The 17,048-nt window shown below is 43.8% G+C and overlaps 1 protein-coding gene across 1 annotated transcript in view; it reads left to right on the forward strand.

The window, feature by feature from the left end:
• The first annotated feature begins 414 nt into the window (after positions 1–414).
• Positions 415–17,048, forward strand: part of PSKH2 (protein serine kinase H2) — a 29,490-nt gene continuing 12,856 nt past the window's right edge. Inside the window, 3 exon segments of the mRNA XM_068983441.1 lie at positions 415–578; positions 6,837–6,895; positions 12,438–12,498. Coding sequence (XP_068839542.1) covers positions 415–578; positions 6,837–6,895; positions 12,438–12,498 — 284 coding nt within the window.

Consider the following 17,048-nt stretch of genomic DNA (forward strand, 5'->3'; position numbering starts at 1 on the left):
CACGGGCTTTGGTGCAAGTGGCAATACATGTGGCCTGTGGTTCTTCTCTTTAACGTACATCAACAAACATCAAGGAGTTCTCCCACTTCCTGTCTCCCTCTGCTGACCAAACTGTTAGGGGAAACACTGCCTGAAACCGTCCACCCTGGCCAGGCACCACAGTGGCCATTTGCATGAGTCATTTTACAGTTATTTTATGACAGGAGGCCTGGTAAGGAGCAAGGAGCTGACAAGCCACGACCAACCAGAAGAATTCGGGAAAGGTCGAAAGGAAACACCAGTCCGTGTGACCTACCAACCTCCCAGAATCCTCTTCGCTGGAATCCATCTTGGCTGAGCGATGCGTGTGCCACCAAGAAAGACCCTGAGCCAGAATGACTGGCCGGAGACAACCTGGAAGCGAATCCCCTCGCCATGACGCTGCAGACTGAGAGCCCTGTGGCAGGGCTGGGTCCTCTTACCCTCCTGCTCTCCATCCGGGTGCTCCTTCCCAGAGAAGCCTCTGGTTCTGTCAGCACGTGTGTCTCCTCAGAGGACCTGTTTCCCAGTGTTACACAAGAGCCCACTCTGGGGCCCTGGTAGGCATCCCCCTTCCTGCAACAAAGCCATCACTGGTTTCCCCCATAATGCAAGCCCTTCTCTTCATCCTAAACAGCATTTTTAAAAAATGTTTTCATCTGTTATTCCACAATCTGGTTGCATTTACCTTACATATTCACTGCAACTTACCTTGTTTTAAGGATCCGTAAACACAAAAACACAGAATATCGCTCACCATCCAGTTACACAAAGGGTTAAGTCGCAATGGACTGCAGTCAGCCTCCAACAGTAAGTCCTGAATTCAGGGAACTCAGGATGGAAAAAACAGGATGAGCATTTTGTGCTTTGGATTTTGGTCCCGAGATAGTTAAGATGCATGTCTAAGGAAGAATTTTGGTGACTCCAGATTCTTGCACCTTCCCGTAAATAGAAAAGCACTAAACTCATTGACTTCACATATCTGGTTTGTGTGCATGTGTGTGATTAGCAATAATCTTTTATCAAGATGTATGCTCGACTACACATATTTTCCAGCCCCAAATTCACATACATATTGCCGGCTCTTTTCCTGCCTCTTCAGAGCCATTCTTCAGAGCTATCTGAGAGACTCTCCTGGGCTACAGTCCTCAGTAGTGTTCCCAAATAAAACTGAATCTCACTGCTTTTAAATTGTGATTTTGGTTTTCTACTTTTTATTTTCAGTTGCTATTTCCTTGAGAGATGTTCTATGGTGGAAGGAGAAGCTCTGTGAACAAACAGGTTAGATAGTACCCCCGAACTTGGACAATCAAAATGCATGCTAACATACTGAAGTCTCTGGAAAGTCCTTTGGTGCTTAGAACTTTTGAACTTTAAGATAGCATTTTCCAAACAATAGATTGGAAAATGGCTCCCTTTGTTTGGGCAACTAGTGTCTTTAGTGACATGAAGAATTAGTATTCTTTTGAATAGTATTTGAGAAATTCTGATTATAACATTAATTATTTTAAAAATTTATAAAACTCATATATCACACAATTGTATTATTCATGTTTTTACTTGAAGAAATTATCTACTTTTGAATTCATGCACATTTTAAAATGTAATAGCCTTACAGTGTTTATCTTCTCCACTCCAAATATTTCTGATTTTTCATTTTTTTCTATCTTGATGGCAGAGATCCCAGGACCTGTCTTGCTACAACAGTAAGCTTTTATGGTAATTATAGGAACTAGTGATGGAAAATTCACCAGTGGGAAGAATAAATGGTGTTGTTATGCTGAGAACATTATTTCTATGAAAAAATATGAACTAAGAAAAAATGAATTATTAGGTAGAAAGGTCATTATTTTACATTATTATTATAGAGGTCATTCTTACACATTATATTTACATTTTTTAAAATGTTGCAGAAGAAAGATTTGTAATCAGAAATAGTTTTATACATACAAAGCTTATAATCTTAGCATAGGAAAGGATGTTATCATAGAAAATTTGATAGGATGTCATACCAACTGAAGAAATATGGAGACACTCATGGCTTTTTTGTGGTTAATTCTTTAAAGAATCTGGAAAAGAAATTTATTGATTTGAGTTATTCCAGTGCCACATTTCATAAGATTGTAAAATGTACTGGAAATTATAAGGAACTTAGGAACATCAAAAACAGTCTTCTTGGCCTTCCCTACTGGTCCAGTGGTTAAGAATCTGCCCTGTGACGCAGGGGACACTGGTTGGATCTCCCGTCCAGGAAGCTCCCACATGTCAAGGGACAACTTGGCCCAAGGACCACAACTACTGAGGCTGCACTGTGGAGGCCCTGAGCCGCCGCTGCTGAGCTCAGCTGCTAGGGCCTGCGCTCCACAACAGGGGAAGCTACTGCAAGGAGAAGCCTGCACACGGCGCCTAAAGCGTGGTCCCCACTCTCGGCAGCTCGTGAAAGGGAGAGTGAAGTTGCTCAGTCATGTCCAGCTCTTTGCGACCCCATGGACTGTAGCCCGCTCTTCAGTCCATGGAGTTTTTCAGGCAAGAATACTGGAGTGGATTGCAATTTCTTTCTCCAGGGGATCTTCCCGACCCAGGGATCGAAAGCAGGTCTCCCGCATTGCGGGCAGACGCTTTACCGTCTGAGCCACCAGGGAAGCCCTCTACAACTGGAGAGCTAGAGAAAGCCTGTGCACAACCACCAAGACCCAGCGTAGCCAAAAACAAAGAAATAAATATTGAAACACACACACACACACACAAACCCGACCTTCTTACCTCAAAGAAAGGGAGGCCCAACTTCAGAAGAGTTAAGGATTAAAAAAAAGCAGATATTACAAATCAATAATTGCAAATCTGGAGATAAAGATATTCTGACTCTAGGTTTATGATTCATTCTACTATTTAAAAAGTGATTCATAAACCCTTCACGTTGTTGTTTGTTGTTTAGTCGCTGTCGTGTCTGAGTCTTTGCGACCCCATGGATTGTAGCCAGACTCCTCCGTCCCCGGGATTCTCCAGGCAAGAATACTGGAGTGGGTTACCATTTCCTTCTCCAGGGGATCTTCCTGACCCAGGAATTGAACCTGCGTTTCCTGCATTGGCAGGCGTACGTGCTCAGCTGCTTCCGTCGTTTCCTACTGTTTGCCACGCTATGGACTGTAGCCCAACAGGCTCCTCTGTCCACGGGATCCTCCAGGCAAGAATACTAAAGGGGGTCTTCCCCACCCAGGGACTGAACCCAAATCTCCTGTGTCTCCTGCATTGCAGGCGGATTCTTTACCGCTGAGCCACGGGGAAAGCCTAAACTATTCACTGCTGCTACTGCTACGTCGCTTCAGTCGTGTCCGACTCTGTGCAACCCCATAGACGGCAGCCCACCAGGCTCCTTGTCCCTGGGATTCTCCAGGCAAGCATACTGGAGTGGGTTGCCATTTCCTTCTCCAATGCATGAAAGTGAAAAGTGAAAGTCAAGTCGCTCAGTCATGTCCGACTCTTCAGGACCCCATGGACTGCAGCCCACCAGGCTCCTCCGTCCATGGGATTTTCCAGGCAGGAGTACTGGAGTAGGGTGCCATTGCTTTCTCCAAAGCTATTCACAGTTTTATACAAATAGTAAGTTATTACCAGAGTGAGTGACCTTAGAGCTGTATTGTGAAATAGGATTATTCTCTAAGGGGGAAAAAACCTTCACTTCCCTATTTCCACCACTAGATGGCAGGCTACTGAATAACACACAATACAGGATTTCACAGGTCTAGAGAGTGGTAAATTGGAGAAGGCAATGGCACCCCACTCCAGTACTCTTGCCTGGAAAATCCCATGGACGGAGGAGCCTGGTGGGCTGCAGTCCATGGGGTCGTGAAGAGTCGGACACGACTGAGCGACTTGACTCACTTTTCACTTTCACGCATTGGAGAAGGAAATGGCAACCCACTCCAGTGTTCTTGCCTGGAGAATCCCAGGGACGGGGGAGCCTGGTGGGCTGCCGTCTATGGGGTCGCACAGAGTCGGACACGACTGAAGCGACTTAGCAGCAGCAGCAGCAGCAGCAGAGTGGTAAATAGGGTCAATGAGGAGAATGGCAAGTTGCAAAGTCACAAGAGACAGGAAGTTATAAACAGTCTGGTGAATTGGGATTTACCCGAGGAGAATGAGGCCACAACTTTCCCCTACTTTACTTCTAAAGCAGTGAGAGCCAGGTCTAACAACTCCTGAACCCTGAGATAAAATTTGTTTTGGTGACCTCCAATCTGTGTGATGGGTAGAAAATGAGAAACTGATTAAAAGTTCAAAGGCTGATTGCACAGTGCATTTCTACATCACAGTGTATTCAATTTGGGAGTCCTTTCTGATTATAACGCAAAAAGCAGAAACGATACAGGGAAAAGCTTGAAAGACTTCAACACGAACATTTAAAATATCTGTGTGTTGGGATTTCGCTGGTGGTGCAGTGGTTAAGAATTTGCTTTGCCATGCAGAGGATGCAGGTTCGATCCCTGGTCTGGGAACTAAGATCCAGCAGCAGCTAAGCTCGCACACCACAACTAGAGAGTTCATGCACCCAAACAAAAGTTCCATATGATGTAGCGAAGACCCTGCTGCAACTGAGACGATGCAGTCAAATCAGTCATCAGTATCAAAAATGAATAAAGTGAAGCGTCTATGCTGAAAGACATCCCATGTCCACCACACCGTGGAACTAAATATTCAATGACAAAGGAATATTTAATTGTGGAATAGCTATATGAGGGAACGCTGGTTAGTCATTTAAAATAGTTGCTTAGATAATTTTCTACATAGGAAATAAAGATACTGATAGATGGAAAAAATGTTACATTATATCAATATATACCATAATATGTTTAGGGAATAATGATAAAGAAAAATGAAAAATAATGACATTTATTTATATCCATAAATCAAAGTTCTTTTTAAAGGTCAGCTTTCTTTTCGTGGTTTCAAAAGTGTTGCACTCACCATGTATTATCTCTGAAGTTGGAAGAGAACAAAACTAAACTTTTAACAGAAAGGTTGGTAAAGCAACTCTTTACCGATTGCGTTCCTGCTGTCCAACCCATCGAGAGCTTGCCCTGCCCCCTCTCTTCCTTTCTCTCTCCTCCTGGCAGTGGTGGTGGCTACCTAACATCTGGTTTCCCTGGAGGTGATGGCACTTGGGTGGTGTCTATGAGTTCGCTGTTCAGGTGGTCAGTTTTGCCATTCATGATAATAGTACTGAATATAGTTATGATTCTTTGGTTTAAATTTTAATGACTTTTAGTTTTCAATGTCTAAAACAATATTTTCAAACTGGGGTTTATAGACCACCTTGCATTGATTTGTTAAAAATGCAGATTTGGGGGCTTTTCCCCAGGCTCAGTGAATCTGAAATTTTGGAAAAAGTGTTCTGAATTTTCATTTTTAACTAGCTCCTTGAGTTATTTTTATGCATATTGAAATTTGAGAGCTGTTGGTAATGGTTAGGATCAAGTGTGAGAAGAACCAGGGTGAAAATATCAAACTAGGGAACACTTTCAACGTCTGAATATTTATCAGACTTCTCATCTCAGCTATTTTTCCAACAGATGCTTATATATTCAGTATTTTTAAAGGCACAAACATATAGTGACCAACTAATGATAATAACTTTAATAACCTAAGCACTTTCCCTTCAGTCATCAAAAATTTGCTACTTCATAAAACCACCCAGGATATATGTGGAAACTGCAGAAAATAAACCAAGAAGTAGTGTCTTAAAAAGGACAAAATGAAACAAAATAACATTTCAGAAATAAACTTCACATAGTGGAGGAAAGAGCCTGGATTTAGACATTCTCTGCTATTCCTGAAGGCAATTGGCACCTGACAAATTTGGATGCCAGAGGTGTGGATGACAGCGTGAAGAGCTCAGGTCTTGAAAGCTTTCACAGGTGGCTTCAGCATGACCATGGGCTCCTCTCGGAGGTAAGGTTGTGTCCTGGTTCTGAGACTGACGTTTGCAAGGAATCGGTGACCTCCGATTTCAATCCGCAGCAGGTTTCCACAAAATGTTGGCGAGAGAAAATTAGTCACAGAATAACAGTTGGAGAGAAATGCATTGCCAAAGATACAGTTGTCAGTTTCCAAGGATGAGAAAGCTATTTCCCTGGTGAGAGAGGCTTCTGTGGGAATAACAGAAATTAGAGAAGTGTCACGTTGTGGAAATGCCTTGAAAGCACAGGCCAATAAAATACCAAGGTTCTTGTCCCTGTGGACTTTTTTGTAGAGTCTGGTTTGAATTAAATATTGCAGCAGGGAAATCCAGAGCATGTTTCAGTAAATAGATAAGAAATTTGGATTTATTCAAGTTACGAATCAGTGTCTAGGTCACTGGCTTTTGAAATGTTTATGAAAACTGTCTAAACTTTCTTGGAATAAGCATTTTGATTTGGGGCTTCAGTGGTGGAGAATCTGCCCACCAGTGCGGGAGACACGGGTTCGATCCCTAATGCGGGAAGATCCCACATGCTGCGGGCAGTCAAGCCCGAGGGCTTCCACTACTGAGCCTGCGCTCTAAGAACCCAGGAGCCGCGTGACTGAGCCCGCGCTCCCCGAAGATGAAGACGCTGCAAAGACAAGCTCGTGCCCCACAGCCGGAGAGGAGCCTCCGCTCGCCGCAGCTAGAGAAAAGCCCACTCAGCAACCAAGACACAGCACAGCCAAAGCTAAATAAATGCACATTAAAAAAAAAAAGTTTTGAGTTTTGTTAAAAAGCTCATTTCAAAGTAGTTTAGCTTTTGAAGTATGGCTTTCTTTTCATAATAATTGTCTTGATACTTGATTACCTGTGGCAGCCGTGAGAACTTCCTACTGGAAGGAATTGACTGCCGGAGGAGCCGACCAACCGTGCATGGTCGGACAGGCATTCACTAATGCCCTGGCATCGTAGGCATGCTGGGAGAGCCTTGGTCCTGAGAGTCAGCGGATGCTTCTCCTCTGACTTTGTTGTTTGAAGGCAGCAAAATTTGCAGATGTCTCATGAAACAAGAGATAAGTGAAGTCCCTTAAAGCCACTTATTTAGGCTAGTTTTTAGTGAACTATGTAATTATTATGGGGCTCCTCTTGTGGCTCAGATGGTGAAGAGTCTGCCTTCGATGAAACCTGTTTTGATCCCTGGGTCAAGAAGATCCCCTGGAGAAGGAAATGGCAACCCAGTCCAGTACTCTTGCCTGGAAAATCCCATGGATGGTGGAGCCTGGCAGGCTACAGTCCACCGGGTCGCAAAGAGTTGGACAGGACTGAGCAACTTCACTTAGCCAAAAGCGACTAAATTTGAAGGTAACTGACACAATCCCCTGGTGGCTCAGAGGGTAAAGCGTCTGCTTGCAATGCAGGAGACCTGGGTTCGATCCCTGGGTCAGGAAGATCCCCTGGAGAAGGAAATGGCAACCCACTCTTGTACTCTTGCCTGGAAAATACCATGGACAGAGGAGCCTGGTAGGCTACAGTCCATGGGATCTCAAAGAGTCGGACACGACTGAGCGACTTCACTTACTTATGAGCATTTATAAAGTTCTAGGTAGTCGTTCTAAGTGCTTTACATGAATGAAGTTATTCACAGCAACCTTATGACATTTGTGATGCTGTCATTTCAAATTCATGGATAAAGCTGGGAGCACAGACAGGCTAGGTAACTTTCCTAAGGTCACAGTGCTGGGAAGTGGTATTAAGAGGACTTGAACTTGGAAGTCCACTTTCAGAGCCAAGCTTTCCCAAGGTGGCATCAAGCTGTCATGTGGGGCTGCAGTCATCTCGAGGCTCAGCTGGGGGTGCAGAATCTGTTCCCAGCTCCATCACATAGCTGTCAGCAGGCCTTGGTTCCTTGCTGTTTGATTTTTGGCTGGAGGCTTCATTCCACACCACAGGAATTTATCTCATTAGTGAGTTTACAAATGAGATCACACAATATAGGGTTTCATTTTTATCTTTTTTCCTACCCAGAAATATTAATATATTGTAAATTTTTTTCCCATGTAACTAAACCTATTTCTAATCATCATTTTTTTCTAAAGGCTTTGGATACAATTTGTCAACTTAAAAATGCAGAATTCTTTTGGGCAAAACATTTAAAATATTATGGAAAAACTCACTTTATCTTCTTTGATTTATGCACTAAAACTTCACTCACAGTTGGCTGTTGGCTTCTTTGACTCATTACTATTAAAAAAAAAAGAAAGATTCGTGCTTTTATTTGACAGCAGAGCTCTTACTGGCAATTTATTGCTGTATCTTAACATTTATCTTCTTTTTGTAATTATCGAAATTCTACAAAAATGAAATACTCTTTTTCAGTGCTAAATGTAGAGCTGTGCAAATTAACAGGAATGACTCACTACTATAGTGGAGGTAAAATATTTAAAGTAATTAAAAATTTCTTGCTGACTTGTCTGAATTATAATTTTTTTTAAGTGTGTGTGTGTGTGTGTGTGTGTGTGTGTGTGTGTGTGTGTGTTGTGATAATGAAAAATAGTCTGCCAGGGGTGGCAGGAACGATCTTCTCATCTCTAAATTTCACACAGAGGCATCTTACTTGATGGTTCTTTATTATTGGTTTTATGAAAAGAAAGCTGAGAGAGGAGTTTTGCATTGTTGGCGCCACACTTCACTGTGTATGTGAAATTGACTTAAAAGAGCCCCATTCTAGTCCTCCTTAGAAACACAGACCCTGCACCTTGGGAAACTGGAAGTCAAGAAGATGAACACCTTCAAACTGATGTTTCAGGCATGAGTTCATTCTAGAGAAAATTAACCCCAATGGGGGGGGGGGAGCTTTAAAAAGAAGGAAAAGTTGAAAAACAACAAAATTGCAGCTATTTTAAAAAACCCATCCCAAATGCAGCAAATTCCTCATTTTTATCTGTTAAATATGTCTTTTGGTTATATCTTCTTATTCTTAATCTAAAGAGGAGGTCATAGAATTGTAGGGCTTCCCAGTGTGCCACTTTTGGCGACACCCCTAATTTTTTGCGTTGCTCTCCTTCCTTTAGTGACGTATACTAAAGACTGACAATAGAAGAGAATAGAAAAATTTGTATTATTTTTCTGTGTTGTTCACCAGTATCATTCATGTAAGAGGGAAATGAATTTTCCCTAAATGATAATTTTATTGAGCTTTTGATTTGCCTTAATTCCTTATATCCTTTCAACGGCTTCCCAGGTGACTCAGTGGCAAAGAATCTGCCTGCCAATGCAGGAGATTCGGGAGACACAAATTCGACCCCTGGGTAGGGAAGATCCTCTGGAGAAGGAAATGGCAACCCACTCCAGTACTCTTGCCTGGAGAATCCCATGGGCAGCGGAGCCTGGCGGGCTGCAGTCCCTGGGGTCTCAGAGTCGGATGCGACTGAGCACAGCACAGCAGCAGCGATAGCAAAGGCTCTGTGTGGAAGGCAAGGGCGTCATAACTTCCTCACAGGGACAGAGGAGCCTGATGGGCTACAGTCCACTGTATTGCAAAGTGTCAGACAAGCACGTGCTCTTAAATCCTTTCGGTGCAATATTCCTTAGGATTGGATTATAATTTGTTGAGTATATCTTTCACACATCAAGTTGCTTAGTTGAGAGTCTCTGTTGCCTAGGATTCCCTGTGCCCTTCTGACCCTACTTTTTGAAAGCTGGGTATAGGAGAGAGCCCGGCACTGACTGATTGGTGCAATGTATTACATATTGCTTTAAATGTTATCACCAACCATTTAATGAGCATTTGTGACTTGTGGGTAATGAGTGAGAGTTGAGGATGAGGTTGGATTTTTTTCTTTAGAAACTGGAGGTTCAATTTATTTCATCCTCTTCCGAAAACACCACTGGAGTAAACTTTAGCACCAGAACCAGATGTTAGTTAAGCACCATCGTCCTTCTTCAACTGCTGTGAGTCTCACAGGAAGCCTTCATAAGCACTAAACACATGAACATAAAATTCATTTTAAATGAGCCTTACGTCTAAAACTTACTTCAACAGTTGTATTACCTCAATTAGGAGAAAATATATAAATTAAATAGCTACAAATAGTTAATTAATGTATAAATAGCATGCGATCCCAAACAACGCTTGCATGATTTCAAAAACAATGAAGCAATTATGAGAACAAAGAGAAATAGACACAGGGGACGCCGCCACCAGTTCTTTCCGAGGGATTAGATAGGCTACAGGAACAAGCTGATGGTGTGTGCTTAACATTTTGACATTTCAAAGCTTGGTGATAACCCATAAAAGTTTTGACTAGGTAAGTCATTAAATTTTGTCTCCTGGCACGAAATTTATATTTTCAACAACACTTGCAGTTATTAACAATAGTTGGTGCTTTTCAAAAGAGAACTTTGTTTCTAATTTACTATTTTCATTTTTAAAGGGCTTAAAAGCCAGAGATTGTATTAGCCAATTTTCAAGGAAAGTTCGGGCTGAGCAGTAGGCTCTTGATGAAGCCCTCACTGCAGGGTGCCAGCTCCATGGACGGACCTCCTCGGAGAGCTGCGGGAGGCTGTCCTCGAGGCCCAGGACCTGGATTTAGGAGGGCGCTTCCTGTGCCCTGGGCCGCCGCCAGCATGCTCAGCTCACAGCTCTGGGCTCCCCAGAGCAGCGAGCTGGCTCCTTGAGCAGCCTCTAAACGTTTTACTTCTCTCCATCAGCGCCCCTTTCTTCTGTTTCTCATTCCGCGTCTTTCGGTCTTTTGCCTATTCTGCCAATTCATTCAAAAGCCTGAAACGCAAAACCACAGATTCTTTCCTGGCTTACCGTCAACCTTCTCTCTGTCCCCCAGTAACGGAGAATCCTGCAGGTTCTTTTTCATGAAAAGTCTGTTTTTCTGGCTCCCTCTGCAGGATGGGCTCATTTTCTCTAAGCTACACGAAAGTCATGTTTTAAAATTTCCTTCAAAATACAGTTAGTTCTTCCAGGCAAATCCAGGACTAATTGACCCATCACAGATGTTCCCTGCTAAAACAGACTAAGCGCTGTCTGAGAGTGCTCAGTCCTGTCTGACTCTTTGTGACCCCACGGACAGCAGCCGGCCAGGCTCCTCTGTCCATGGGGTTTCCAGGTGAGAATACTGGAGTGCGTTGCCATCTCCTTCTCCAGGGGACCTTCGCGACCCAGGCTCTGAACCCATGTCTCCTGCTTGGCAGGCAGATTCTTTACCCCTGAACCACCTGGGAAGCCCAAGGTTAACTGAAATTATGAAAGAAATGACCACTAAAAGGGTGCTAAACTGGGAGACTTGGCCTCCAGTTCTGGCTCTATGACTTGTGAGGGGTGTCTGATCTTTACTGAATTTCACTTCCTGCACATCGTTTATATAAACTATCAATATAAATCATATAAAATCAATCTATTGATATATAACCCAAGCATAAAACATCATTTATTAAAATAGTTATAATACATGCAAAGACATAAAAACACTTATGTATGTAAAAATGAAATAGACAAAACAGAAGATTCTATATTATAGAATAATTAACAATTATAGCACAATTATATTATTAATATTATATATAACTACTAATATCTGAAACTCGTAGCTCAGTCAGTAAAGAATCCGTCTGCAATGCAGGAGACCCTGGTTCGATCCCTGGGTCAGGAAGATCTCCTGAAGAAGGAAATGGCAACTCCAGTATTCTTGCCTAGAAAATCCCATGGACACAGGAGCCTGGCGGGCTACAGTCCAGGGGTGGCAAGAGTCGGATGCGACTTAGCGACTAAACCACCACATAATTATTATTACAGTTTCCCCCACGGGTTTTATCCTGGTGTTTGCATAGTGTATTGTGCTTAGTTCTAGGCATCTGGTTTTGCTCGGAGTTTTTGCATTTCAGATGGATCACTGGCAGGGTGTAGCTCATGTCTCTTCTGGCTGCAGGAGCTAGCAGAGTGCCAGACATGGACTAGGGTGCACAACTGACCCGAAAGAGTACAGTGATGTCTTATGCTTGAAATATTACAAGCTCTTAGAGCTTAAACATAATACATCAAAAGTTCATATCATCTTAATATGAGTGAGCTCTGCTTTGGAGACAGGAAAAGTCCTTTAGAGGGAAGCTATACTTTATAAATAGATATAACTTCGTATGTTCACATCCCCATTTCACAGACCGGAAAACTGAGGCTCCTGCCTTCTCCTCCCCTTTGCTTTTACCACCTCTAAATCTACTAGGGTAAGTGGTCAGTACGGATCCAGGCAGCCTGACGTCAGCAAGGCCTTCTTCCCAGCAAGGACTCCTGGGCTGGGTGTTCTGTCCCACCTCCCTTGTGGTTCTGGCAATAAGTGCGTGGCCACCCCCTGCAGAGCAGGCCCTGCTCCCTGCCTTGGCCCTGGGTTGCAGGGCCAGCAGGAAGGGGCACCTTCTGGGGCGCCTGCACCAGCCCGGGTGCAGTCCTCTGGAGGACCCTGACCCACAGCGGTGCGCAGGATGCAAGCTGCCTGCTTTTGTGCCAAGTTCGAGCCCCGGGGCCTCACCAGGTAAAGCGCAGTACAGCGCCGGGGGAGCGGCAGGGCTGGAGCAGGGCTGAGAAAGGTGACCAGCGACCCAAGGCCTTACCATTCCCCTAGGCTTGCCAGGAACCTAGTGAAAGTCGCTCAGTCGTGTCAGACTCTCTGCGACCCCGTGGACTGTATAGTCCATGGAATTCTCTAGGCCAGAATACTGGGGTGGGTAGCCTTTCCCTTCGCCAGGGGATCTTCCCAGCCCAGGGATGGAACCCAGGTCTCCCACATTGCAGGCGGATTGTCTACCACTTGAGCCACAAGGGAAGCCAGGACCCCAAGGTCTTCTGATAAAAGGCCCCTGACCTCCCTAGATCTCGGCCCCTTTGAGATGTAAATGTTCTACAACCCAGGAATGTCTTTCTCCAGGACTTGGACCATCCTTTCTTTTGAAATACAATCAAGAAAGATAACATGGAAGCGTGTATATTACAAAATATGTGAAGCAGGTCACAGGTCCAGGTTCGATGCATGAGACAGGGTGCTCCAGGCTGGTGAAATGGGATGACCCTGAGGGATGGGATAGGGAGGGAGGTGGGAGGGGGGTTCAGGATGGGGGACACGTGTACACCCGTGGCAGATTCATGTCAATGTATGGCAAAACCACTACAGTACTGTAAAGTAATTAGCCTCCAATTAAAATAAATAGATTAATTTTTAAAAAATAGATCCTGGAAACAAACAAAAAAAAAGAAAGATCCTGGCCTTATGAACCAGTCTCTATGGGAGTCCGGAATCTAACTCCCGGTTTCCTTTCCCCGTGGCCTCTGCTGTTGATAATTTCCTACAAGCTCCCTCCAGCCTTACGCTATCCTGCCGTGTGTTTCCACAGTTGAGTTCATCTGTTCTTTCCCAGCTAAGTAATGTTGACCCCTATTGCAGTAGTCTGGAATAAAACCTTTGTTCTTTTAGCCAGTGTCTCTTTGAAAACAGTGGGGAGGGCAGAGGATAGGGAAAGTTCTAGACTAAAAGGAAGGAGGAACCACAAGGAGGAAAGGGAGGGAATCCCTGATCTCAGAGTCCAGGGGCAGGAGGGAGGTCTCCCACCTACACAGCGTCGGGTAGGGGTGGGGCACAGGGGGATTTGGTGGAGGGGTGTTATTCCGTGGCACAGCCGTGTCTGACTCTTTGCGACCCCATGGACTGCAGCACACCAGGCTTCCCTGTCCTTCACCATCTCTTGGAGCTTGCTCAAACTCATGTCTGTTGAGTTGAGTCAGTGATGCCATCCAACCATCTCATCCTCTGTTGTCCCCTTCCTCTTCTGCCTTCAGTCTTTCCCAGCATCAGGGTCTTTTCTAATGAGTCAGGTGGTCAAAGTATTGGAGCTTCAGCTTCAGCATCAATGAGTGAATAATCCTTCCAATGAATATTCAGGATTGATTTGCTTTAGGATGGACTGGTTGGATCTCCTTGTAGCCCAAGGGACTCTCAAGAGTCTTCTCCAGCACCACAGTTCAAAAGCATCAATTGTTCAGCACTCAGCTTTCTTGATAGTCCAACTCTCACATCCATACGTGACCACTGGAAAAACCATAGATGGACCTTTGTTGGCAAAGTAATGTCTCTGCTTTTTAATATGCTATTTAGGTTGATCATAGCTTTTCTCCCAAGGAGTGTCTTTTAATTTTATGGCTGCAGTCACCATCCACAGCGGCAGCGAGGAGGACCTCGCTTTGGATACACTGGGGCTGGGTGTGTGAAGGAGCTTCTGTTACACTCTACTAGTGTAATACAAACAGGACTTTGACTCAACTAGGCTTGAGATCCACTCCTGTCTTCTCTATCGTACGTCTTTGGGAGTGTTCCTTAGCCTTTCTCCTTGTTCAGTTTCCACTCTGTAAAATGGAAATAATAATAAATACCTGCTTCACAAGAGTGGACTGTAAAAAAAGGCAGGACACCAAAGCATTGGTTCCTTTGAACTGTGGTGCTAGAGAAGACTTCTGAAAGCCCCTTGAACAGCAAAGACATCAAACCAGTCAATCTTAATGGAAATCAACTCTGAATACTTGTTGGAAGGACTGATTCTAAAGCTGAAGCTCCAGTATTTTGGTCATTTGATGTGAACAGCCGACTCATTGGAGAAGTCCCTGATGCTGGGAAAGATCGAGGGCAGAAGAAGGGGACATCAGAGGATGAGATAGCTGGATGGCATCACTGATGCAATGCACATGAACTCGGGCAAGCTCCGGGAGATGGTGAGGGCCAGGGAGGCCTGGTGTGCTGCAGTCCATGGGGTTGCAAGGAGTCAGACATGACTGAGTCACTGAACAACAACAACAGAAGAATCTTGTGAGGTCAGTGCAGTAATATATGTAAATGACTGCCGGGGGCCAGCGTGAGGAACTCTGCCCATGGCAAAGGTCATGAGGAAGGTGGCTTGGCATATGCAAAGGCATGATCAAGCCTCAGGAAACCCCCTGTTCCCGAGCTTCTAGCCCCAAAACCAGAGTCTGTTTTATGCTCTCACCTACACCTCTGACTTTACGGGGTCTCTCCCCCATCACCGTTTCTCTCGGAGAAGGAGTAAACATGCAGCTCCAAGGCAATAAAAATTCCTGGGCGTGACAAGAGTGTTTCAGCTTCCGGACTCCTCTGAAGGTTATCTAGCCCGCCTGTATAGTTTTGTCCGGCCACATGTGATTGTTTACAGCCTCCCAATCTGAGAGGCATGAGATGTTTTAGACTTACTAAAGGCGAATTCTTTTGGGGAGTTAGAAATTATTAGTATAGTGGGTTGGTTAGGAATTATATTGGTGAAGGGTTTTTCATTTGTTGTGCCAATAATTGCTGCTAATTCCCTACCCTGGGTGTGACAAGGGTGTTTCAGGTCAAACCTCTCTGCTGACAAACTAGCTTGTGTGACAGGATTATCCATACTCCTGCCACTACGCACATGATTGTTTACTACCTCTTAACCATAAACAGCACAGAGTTTTGGAGTATTTTGAGAGTCTTAATTAGCATAGGGCTTTTTCTTCTTGTTGAGTCAATGATTGCCGCCAGGCCTCCATATCCTTAGGCACCTGGGAATATATTAATCAATGTATTTGGAATATAGAAAAGGAAATATAGTAGTTTTTAAGGTTAGCAATACTAGACTTTTTGAGTTAATGGATTTTCTCTTTTGTAATAGATCACTGTACTTTGTTATAAATCACTGTGTCCTTGCTATGTAAAAATGTAACTTTATCACTATCTTAAGACTAAATAGATCTTAAGGGGAACATTGGTGAAAGGATTTTCATTTGTTGGGCTGATGTTTGCTGCTAAATCTCCATGTTCCCTGCCCTTATAAGAAGTATAACTAACATATAGGAGAAATAAGCGTTAACCTTGAAGCATATAGGAGAAATAAGTATTAATCTTTAAGATTAATCATGTTAACCTTGGGTTAAATAAATTCCTTTCTTGATTGTAACTCACTACACCCTCACCCTCTAGGAATGCAACTTTATTTGGAGGGTGGTGCCTGGTTTAAGAAAAAACACCCTTGGAAAAAATAAGTTTTTTGGTTATCAGAAAGAAAGGATCATAAAATGTCAGCGGGTCTCATGGCCAGAAGATGATGTAATATTCCTAAGACCTTTTTTTTTACATTTATGTGAAGCACCTGATTTTAATAAAGGTCAGGACTGCTGGCCCCCATGTGACTCTGTATTCATCCCTAGTGTAACAAAATGTATATAAACAAACCCAAAAATAAAGAAATTGGATCAGTTTCCAGAAAGACTGATTCCCCCATGTCACTTCTTTCTTGCTTCCGTTTTTCTGGCTGAATTCCCATCTGGAGCATGGATGCTATTCCACGTAATCCAAGTTATTCAGCCTCTTTTTCTCCACTAATCTTCCTACTACACTATCCGTTTCTGATCTCTCTATATATCTGTAATTAAATATGTATTTTTCCAAGGACGCCGACTCTGTCCCCACCTTCGAATCACCCTGGACCCACCGGGGCTGGACCCCGGCAAATGACGGTGCACACCCTCCTGTAATATTATTGTCTGCTTAAGGTAAAGGAAATCGGTCCTGAGTGTTCATTGGAAGGACTGATGCTGAAACTGAAACTCCAATACTTTGGCCACCTGATGCGAAGAGCTGACTCATTTGAAAAGGCCCTGATGCTGGGAAAGATTGAAGGCCCGAGGAAAAGGGGATGAAAAAGAATGAGATGGTTGGATGGCATCACTGACTCAATGGACATGAGTTTGAGTGGACTCTGGAAGTTTGTGATGGACAGGGAGGCCTGGCTTGCTGCAATTCATGGGGTTGTCAAGAGTCGGACACAACTGAGCGACTGAACTGAACTGAACTGAACTGATTGAGTGGTTTGATGGTGTCAGTCACTGTTGTAAGACTTTAATAGGAACTTTCTTCCTCTTCTTCAGATGGTGATTGCAGCTAGGAAATTAAAAGATGCTTACTCTTTGGAAGCAAAGTTATGACCAACCTAGATAGCATATTCAAAAGCAGAGACATTACTTTGCCAACAAAGGTCCGTCCAGTCAAGGCTATGGTTT

The sequence above is a fragment of the Capricornis sumatraensis genome, chromosome 11, assembly GCF_032405125.1.
Source record: "Capricornis sumatraensis isolate serow.1 chromosome 11, serow.2, whole genome shotgun sequence".
Lineage (NCBI taxonomy): Eukaryota > Metazoa > Chordata > Mammalia > Artiodactyla > Bovidae > Capricornis > Capricornis sumatraensis.